Genomic DNA, 9,320 nt, shown 5'->3' with positions numbered 1-9,320 from the left:
CTGACAAATTAATAAATACACACCTCCTTGCCTGGAAATGCTGTGTAGTTCCTGGAATATCCCTGCTTACAGGAAGTTAGAGATAAAACATCTCTGAAAATCAGAGATACTAAAAAGGGGATGGAGGCTGCCTTTCCCAGAAACAAGAGGCAGTAGGCCAGGTACTCACAGTGTTCTAGAGCACTTGGGAACTTTACCTTGATGGTAAATCACTGCCCTCTCAGGCATTTAGGTTATTTGGGAGAGAGCATTATGAAGAACAAGTTGCACAGAGTGAAATACATGCTGGAATCTTAATGGACCTGAATCCTGGAAGTATGGTGGAATATGGTAAGAGCCAGCTCTTAATGTCTATCACACCAAACCTGGAATTCTTCCACAATCCTAACATTAAGTACTTTGTCAAATCAACATTTAAATTACCCAGGTGGAATTCCTAAAATCCATAGCACTAGCAGATAGTCCTAAACCCATTTTCATGTGTGAGGTATAGAGATGCTGAAAATCAAACCAAAAATCTGTATATGATAAGTATTGTTTTCAAGTCAGGCCAAACAAATTTTCATGAAATGACTTAATTTACACATTTATTTACAGTCTACAACAAAAAACATGCCCATACAACCTCTGGAAATACAGCTGCTTCTGTACACTGAGATATTGAAAGTATATTGGATAGTCTATATACACCAAGTGTACACAAAACAATCGAGAAAACAGAATTAAAAGTAAAAACTGGTACATTTTAAATGAATCTTCAGATCAAATCAGTCTCAAAAAACAAAGCAGGAAATATCTATACAATTGCCAATGTTTCCCAGCTCTAAAGAATTTCATTGCAAAGCTGTTTGCATTAGTGACTGTTGCCATCTCAATTCCATAAACTTTGTTCTCAAGCAAAAATCCAGTGGCAGCAGGCAAGGATTTGAGAATGATCAAACATTGAGATATCCTAAAACCTGTAACTTCCTCAAAAGAAAATATTGCCTCTTCCATTGTATTCTTCTGAGACAAAATTTTCTAAGACATTAATAGCAACAGGCAGATTTTCAGGTATTTCTTACTGGCTGTTGCCCTTGGTGATAATTTGGAAGGTGAGTTAATGAATCCCTCCTAAAGCTGGATGGCAGCTTGGTGCTGACATCTGCATTCCAAATGTCCATTCTCCCCCATGCCCTGGAATAGTCTCAGAATACAATTTTTGTACTTAGATAAAAACATGCCTGAGCTGCAGCCAGGGAGCCCCACCCATCTGAAAGGGGCTGTGCCCATGTCCCAAACAGGGCAGGTGCTCTGTCCAAAATATGAAATTCTGGAATACTGTAGCCATCTACAGCTATGATAACAAACTGAATAGCTACAGCTATTATTGTGCCTTTATTAACTTCACAAATATTAAAATACAGTTAAGTGCAGTCATCACATTTAAATTGAAAATAACTATCATCTCTGTTTAAACTTTGCAACTAGCTTTTATTAGTTAAGGCTAACTTCTGTTAAAGACAGCTGTGGAAAAATAATTCAAGCAGAGCCATAATATGGAAAAAACTTTAGGGTATTAAGAAAGAATAACTTATTTTTAAATATCTTATGATGATTTAGATTAATACCAGTAATAAATGAGTTGCATATTTCTCCATGAATCAGTTTTAAATTAAGGGCTTACAAAACTTTCTGGATATAAACCTTTTTTCTCTCTAATTTTAAAATAATTCCTAGCTTTATGTGGTATGCATGTCAGGAGTGGTGAGAGTGGTGCATCAGCCATACCTGGGGGGAGAGAGAGACAGATAATTGCAGCTGTACTCAAACACTACTTACCTTTAATAACTGTTAATAAAACTGAAGCACAAAACAAAGCCACTAAAACTAAAACCACAGCCTGAGTATCCATATACAAACCAGTAATTCTAAGAAAAAAATGTTTAGACATAAGTTTTTAAAGTGGTAACATCTTTATTCTACTGTGTTTCTTTTTCTAAACCAACTCTGAAGTTGGTTAGTTGCTCCCTTATGCGAGATACAAGCGGAATGTAAGGTGACAAAAATATTTAAAACTCTGGAATTTCTGTCCAGAGTATTTCCATCCAAAAATATTTAAAACTCTGGAATTTTTTACAGAGTTGGAACACTTACCTGCTGGTGCCAAGGATTTCAGTGATTCTAAAAGATGGGGACTAGAAAACTTGACCAAACATCTGAATGGCTCTTTTTTATCCAAAACATCCAATTTAGGATCACTTTTAAACATCGTCTCAAGCTGTTAACACAAAATTTAACCAGTGAGTACAAGCAATGAATATGTTTTATTTATGTTATTACATATTACACATAAACATTTAATTAGACTGTTTCCAATTTGTAATGATAACATGATTCCAGCTGCAGGAATGTTGTAGTGTTGTAGTAAAATCTGAGGGTGCCACCATGTGGCAGAGTTTTTTGCTGAAAGCAAGAGGCAGCTTGTTCAGCAATACTGGAAAACATTAAGTATTTCTTAGAATTTTCAATTTATCTGTTCATGCAATAAAACCTGTGCATCACTGAGAAGTCAATTATGGTGTCATACACAGGATAAGCTTTGTATGTATGTAAAATAACCCTTATTTCTATGCTTCAACACATTGCTAGCCTAAATCTACTTTTGTTACAAAAACAGGGCAAAATGCTGAGTTCACAGGTCTGAAAGACTGAAACACAATCTAAAACTCTGATCAAATTTCAGCCTGTTACAGAGAATTTTAACTCATTAATTTTTAAAATGTCCTCCCTAAAGTTTAAAAAAACCCATGTATTTTTTAAGTTTGAAATTTAATCTAACTACCACTCCATTAAAATTAGAAAACCCCAAATCAAATGGGTTGCTTTTCCTACCCTGTATTGCGCAAATTCGAGTTTTGGTAGGGGACCACTACCAAAAACTTCCTGGTTCAGTCTGTGGATTCTTTCTTTCTCACTTCTGTTTTCTTCAACTATCCTTCTATCTGCTGCAGGAGGAAAGAGTAGGGAAAAGAAAACAGAAAGACAACATTGTCAGTTGCTGCAATCCTGTTTTTCTGATCAGATTATTCCAATGAAAATTTGTAAATAATAATTTTAATGAATTCATTGCACTCTTTTTTTGGATAAGGTAGTTGTCTCTACCATTTATATTTTCAGTTCTTACCAAGAGAAAAACACAAGCTAATGTGAGATACTGGGCATTGAGTGGATTTGGTTTCCATGTCCAGTACCACTCATGGGAAATACTGACCTCTCCCAGTGCCAGCCACTATAAAGGCACCAGGGATGGATAACAAAATGGGAATGAACATATGTACATTTCCTTTTATCAACATCATTTCACAAGCTAGCAGGAATGACATTTAAACTGCCTTTACATTTCAATTATACATACCATTTTCTGGTTCTACATTCCCTCCTTGAAGAGGTTTTGGAGTGCAAGTTTGGAAGTTCTAAATGGAGAGAGAGAGAGAGAGAGGAAAAATTGGTTTAGTTCAGTTCTACTTTTAGAATCTCTACCTGAAAAGAACTTTAATATATTTCCTTTTATTTTTTATTCTGGAAGAATGATCTTCCAAATTTTGACCATTACTAGAAGTCTGGAAGCCAACATAATTTTGAAAAAAAAAAAAAAAAAAAAAAAGCCTGTCTTAGGATATTTGTGAACATTTCCCTGTTTACAAGTTTTGCATGGATGAGCAGACTAAGCACCCATTCCAACAGCCTTCAACTCATGGCTCTAGGCAGCCTAATGAAAGGATGCTAAAAAAGCTTAGGACTGAATTGTTCATGTAATTTTTAATCTGAGTTTTGCCATCAGGAATTACAATAATAAAGAGTATACGGGATACCAAATAATTACATCCCCACTGCAATGTTACCTTCATGAAAGGCTGTCCACCTCAGTAGTTCAATATTATTTTAACTTGATGGTCTCTTGGAAAAGGTGAATTTTCCCCCTGCTAAGGGGTGAGAACTAGGCCTGAAACAAAAAGCAAGACTTAGGATTTACTTGTGAAGTGGCTCACCTGGCTATACCTTTTAAACACAATATCTTTAAGGGAGTTTAAAGAATGACTTCGAAGCTCCATTTCACGGATGTCATGGTAATTGGAAGCAACAATCAGGGCCTTCAAATAAAAATTGAAATTGTTTTAACATCAGACTTAATCATCACTTTGTAATATATAAAAAAAATAGCATCTCTAGACATTGTGATGTCTTTGTTCCAAGGTAAGCAACTGCCCTTTTACTAGGATTTTCATATCTGAAAAAACGTTGCAGAGATTGTTATACAGCTCAGGTTAATACTTAAAATTAATTTAAAATTTTAATATTTAAAAGCATTCACAGTATTAACAAGCTAAGTCCCATAGTCTTATCAGCTGAAAAATAAACAAACAGACTCAGAAGATATTTGAATTACAACTACAGAAATTTGAGGAAATTTCTAAATAGAGGGAAAAACACTACCAAAGCTGATCATCAGAAATAAACAGAAATGATTCCCTGATGAGCTCATATGCTTAGTTCTTGAAGTTAAAAGTATTGATCTAATATTCTTCCATTTCTCTGATGCAATTTAATGGAATACTGCCTGAGACTTAGTTAAGAAATTAAATTCAGGAGCAGTAAGAATCCCAATAAACTGAATTTATTCACAATGCACCAATCCAAAGATTTGTGTTTTGCCCCATTTTTATCATGAGCTAAGGAGGAAAAAAAATGGGGTTTAGAAAATTATGTTAAGTGAGGTGTCTTTACCAATCCTCTTAAAAGCTAACCCAATTATAGCTCTACATGACTGGGGAAGTCAGTCTGAGCAGTTTTAATCTGTACCTGACACAGCAGAGGCAAGGTGCTCTTCAGCACTGAGGAAGAAATGAAGACATAGGGAGTCTGTGAGTGGTACACAACATAGCTGGGTTTGTACTGGTTTGGTTTTTTATGTGGTGTTCCCCAGGCAACTCTAATCCAGATTGCATTGTCCTCATACTCCTTAAAGGTGATGGTGACCTGAGAGAAATAGAAAAGTTTTGATTTACCAACACATTTGGGTATCCATAAACATTTTCTTATCTCTTACCATCTCTGTTCACAAGACCCAAACATAATTTAGTACCACTGCATGAATAAGGAAAAAACCCACTAAGTGGCGTAAGGATTGGATTTAAATAAAATTTCCACAGAAGAACAACCTCACAAATGGGATAAAAAGAAGAATTACCTTTCAAACTCTATTATTGTTTTTCTTCCTGTCAATATACATTTTTTTTTCTGAAGGTTGAAAATAGAAAATAGCTTGTTACAAAAGCACTGATCTCTCTTTTGGGAAAACAACACAAAGATGTCTGTTTAGAAGGAGGGCTAGTGGCAATAATTCCAATAGGTCCATTTTTGGAGAAACTAAACTTTTGATCAGCTTGTCATTTTAGACCTGAATTTAAGATTTAACACTGCTCAAGAATACACAATCAAAAGTCTAAACATTCCCTTTTCTATTCTTGTTGATTTGCTCCTTGTTTACTTCTTTTTACCTTGACTCAAGTAGGTTGACTTAAAAAAAAAAACCTAAACAACAGAAACCCAAACTATTGAAAAACTTTATTATGAGAGTGATGTGAATTGCAGCTGATTGGCTGTGAGTGTGATTTGGGTTTGTTGCCTCTCCTGTTGTGAGTGGAACCCACTGGGTGTCAGGGAGTGACACAGGTGATCAGCCAGAGGCATTTTCTATTCCCTTGCCCAAATGAAGCTGGTGAGCTAAAGCAACTAAAGGCTCCTGCAAACTGGGCAAAGATTTGATAAAAAACCACCAACACAGTGCCTTTGTTGAAGCCAGTCACATTTTAACACAAACTTGCATTTTATTTCTTTCCAGCACAATTGTGAAGCGGCTAAATCAGACATGCAATACATTTTTCCTATTTCACATGCAGTTCCTATCATTCCCAAATGAATAATTCCATTTAATTCTTGACTCAAACTGTGAGGAACAGTTATGAAAACAACATACTGACGCCAGAGCCATGAAGCAAATTTAGAATGAATTTATTCTTACATTTTTCAAGGCTGACCGAAGTCTTCTTTTAAACTTTTTTTTGAAATCTGTTATATCAAAATATTCGAATTCTTCTCCTGTTACATGAGACAAAAAAAAGCCAATCAGAAATAACATTTGTGTTTACAAGTAGTTTAGAGATGTTTTTAGTTTTGCTGAAACAAAATTAGGCAGAAAAAAAATAAAGTTGCATAACCTTACACAAAAAGCTGTATTTAAATTCTGACCCATGTTATTGTTATACAGAGAAAAGATTAATGTTTAATTAGTAATTACTAATGTGTAATAATTGCTTGAGAAGTTAATGGAAAGTATTCTAAAAACATTAAATGTAATCTCCATTGAAAAATACATACTAGGCTGCAGTAAAATATTAAAAATCTCTCTACAGAAAAATTCCAAATGAAGCTACATGAAAATGTAGGATAGTGGTTAAAATGTAGGATATGAAGCAGCACAGCACTAAGTTGCTGAGAATTGTGGGATTACAGCAAGGAAAGACATCTTACCTGACTTTTTCATCTGGTAAACACTCCACATTCTTTTGTTTTGGTAGATGTGGTTGTCTAGGAAAAATAGGAATTGCCCAATAACATAATGTATTATCAAACAGGGATTAAAGGAAGAAAGAATTTTACAATACTTTTATAGACAGGTTACTTTAAAAAATATGACTTCTGATAATGCAATATAATGTATTACCATTCTTAAACTACCACTCACAGCAACCATAAAAGCAATTTTTTTTTTTTTTGTAATTAAAGAGATGCAAAGTTCTTTTCTAATTTGGTGAGTGGATAATAAAGGGCATCCCTGGGGTTCAATGTTTAAGGAAGGGTTTTACCTCAATTGCCCAATGTAAGACATGTAGACTGTTAAAAAAAAAACTTGAGATTTAAACTATTGTATAAACAAGTTGTGAATTGATATTGGAGTTAGGAGTTATATACTTTTGTTATCTTGAGCTTTTTGTAAGAGGCCACATCCAATAAGATTCATCTAAAATGTGATGTGCTTACCTCAAATGCATCTGTACCCCACAAGGGTCATCTCTATGTAATTAAGGGCATTATCAACTTACTCAAAAAAAATAAATATCATTTTAATTCACTTCATACTTACAAATTATGTCTAGAACTGCTGCTTGCTTGATGTCTGCAGAATTTTCCTAGAAAGAACAAGAGTGCATGATGAACTACAGGTCTGGAAAGCCCAATCACACTGTTAATCAAGTGAAAAATAATCTCAGTATTGGTACTTTAAAGGACATTGCACCGAAGCCCACAGCACACACATTCTCTTCAAAGGCACCACACCTGGTCCCAAGTTGTGAGAAATCAATAATGACAACTATTTCAGCAAGGTTTAAGTGTTCCTCTGCAGAGGCAGCAAGAGGAATGTAATCCTTACAGTGTGATGTACAAGCAATTAGAAAGAAAGTTAATAGGTATTTATGACAATGCATCAGTGACTGGTATTTCACTGTCAGCATTGTAACATACTGGTTATTGCTTATTTATGCTCTATAGCATGAAAGGATTTTTAAGAAACTGCATGACACAATTTGTTACAGATACAAGTATTTCAGAAAAAAATTGCTATTTTAAAATATGGCATTTGCCGTCTTATGAGAATAACTGAAGAGTTTCTTTCCTGTAGTTTGATTTACACTCCAGGTAAGCAATTTTTGAGTATGAAATTCAAGGGAATCATACCAAAAGTTACAGAATTCAAGATGTAGCAGTAATAACTGCATTTATCTGGGTTATGATATTAAAGACTTCTGGTACACTAAATTCAGAGTTAGATAATATAATTTTTTGCTTACAGCATGCTGAATGGAAGTAATTCTGGCCAAGGAAAGTTAAAAAAAATTGAAAGTCTAAAAGATATAAACTAGTGATATCATTACCTATACTAAATAGCTTTAAATCAGGAGTTTGCAATGAGTAGACATCTCAGTCAATACCTTTATTTTACAATTTAGAAACACACCCATTTTTTAAAGGTTTAACATACTGAGCTTTTATCTACCATATGCAACTTAGAGCTCAAAAGATATTTTTGAATACTTAGTATAGGACTGTTCTACACTCCTACAGATCAGACAAAACCAATGGTGCTACAAGCTCAGCTTTACATTTTCCAAACTACAAAGTGCCATTTGAGGCTGTGTTGTGGCCAAAGATTAATGTTTTAGTGTTTTTTCATGATGCTTCTCATGCATCCTATATGTCAATGACATTTTTTGAAGGAGAGGATTTACCTCACAGAGTTGAACAACTTCTTGGGAAATGTTGTCCTTTATCTGGTGGAAATTTAGAGTCTGCAGCTGTGCCTCAGAGAGAAAGCCCCATTTCTGCAGCATCATCTTGATTTCATCCTTTGGGATTTTTAGCACAGTTCTTCGGATGTATTCAGCCACAGTTTCATCCATGATGGAACCACCTGGAAAGCTGAAAGGTTAAAGAAAGTAAAACCAAGCCACAGGCAAGCTCAGGGGACTTGCTCCCTTCAAAGGTGTACAGAGCTGCACCTCAGCATAACTGGCTGACATTGATGGCAGTCCCAAGGGCAGCACTACTACAGACTTAGACATTGGCAAGTTAAAATACGTGCAATAAATTACTTAGACACTGAACTATAGAATATCTTGAGTTGGAAAGGATGCAGAAGGATCAGAGTCCAGCTCCCAGCCCTGTGCAGGACACCCCAGGAATTCCACCAGGAGTCCCAGCGTTCGTCCAAACACTTCTTGAGCTCTGTCGGGCTTGGTACTGTGACCACTGCCCTGAGGAGCCTGTGCCAGTGGCCAGCTCCCCACTGGATGAAAAACCTTTTCCTGATATGCAGTCTAAACCTCCTCTGAGACAGCTTCATGTCATGCCCTGGGATCCTGTCACTGGTATCAGAGATCACTGCCTGCCCCTCCCCTTCCCCTCAGGAGAAAGTTGCGCACTGCCATGAGTTCCCCGCTCAGTCTCCCGCTCTTCAAGCCGAACAGACCAAGTCTCGTCACGCCCTTAGCAGTCTCCCTTACTGACCGAGGCCTGGTGCGAGCAGAGGGCTGTTGCTATTGCTGTTGCTGTCTGTCCGGCCCGATGCTGTCTGTCCGGGGCCCTCGCACAGCGGCCACGGCCGCGCAGACCCCGTCACCAACCAACCGGACCGGATCTGCCCCGGCCCGGCCGTCTCACGCCGCTCCCGCGCCCGCCTTTCGAACCGACCAATCAGACCCCGCGCCGGGCCCCGTCCA

At 36.6% G+C, this 9,320-nt stretch overlaps 1 protein-coding gene across 3 annotated transcripts; it reads right to left on the bottom strand.

Annotated features, from left to right (window-relative positions):
* Positions 1 to 591: 591 nt before the first annotated feature.
* On the bottom strand, positions 592 to 9,270 carry CENPN (centromere protein N). 3 transcript variants are annotated; one of them, XM_059481497.1, is made up of 11 exons: positions 9,109 to 9,270; positions 8,331 to 8,520; positions 7,187 to 7,232; positions 6,574 to 6,630; positions 6,065 to 6,141; positions 4,843 to 5,019; positions 4,032 to 4,133; positions 3,398 to 3,455; positions 2,875 to 2,987; positions 2,137 to 2,260; positions 592 to 1,770 (listed from the first exon to the last, which is right to left on the bottom strand). In XM_059481497.1, the coding sequence occupies exons 2-11, from the start codon at positions 8,499 to 8,501 to the stop codon at positions 1,655 to 1,657; spliced, it is 1,041 nt and encodes a 346-aa protein (XP_059337480.1). In that variant the 5' UTR covers positions 8,502 to 8,520; positions 9,109 to 9,270; the 3' UTR covers positions 592 to 1,654. The 3 variants fall into 3 exon arrangements, with proteins under 3 accessions (XP_059337480.1, XP_059337479.1, XP_059337481.1); XM_059481496.1 differs by having other exon boundaries at positions 8,331 to 8,512; positions 9,109 to 9,212; XM_059481498.1 differs by having other exon boundaries at positions 2,875 to 2,984; positions 8,331 to 8,512; positions 9,109 to 9,212.
* Positions 9,271 to 9,320: the final 50 nt, after the last annotated feature.

Source organism: Ammospiza nelsoni, chromosome 13 (genome assembly GCF_027579445.1).
Source record: "Ammospiza nelsoni isolate bAmmNel1 chromosome 13, bAmmNel1.pri, whole genome shotgun sequence".
NCBI classification, from domain to species: domain Eukaryota; kingdom Metazoa; phylum Chordata; class Aves; order Passeriformes; family Passerellidae; genus Ammospiza; species Ammospiza nelsoni.
The sequence above is the reverse complement of the archived record's forward strand: the minus strand, read 5'-3'. Positions and strand labels throughout refer to the sequence as shown.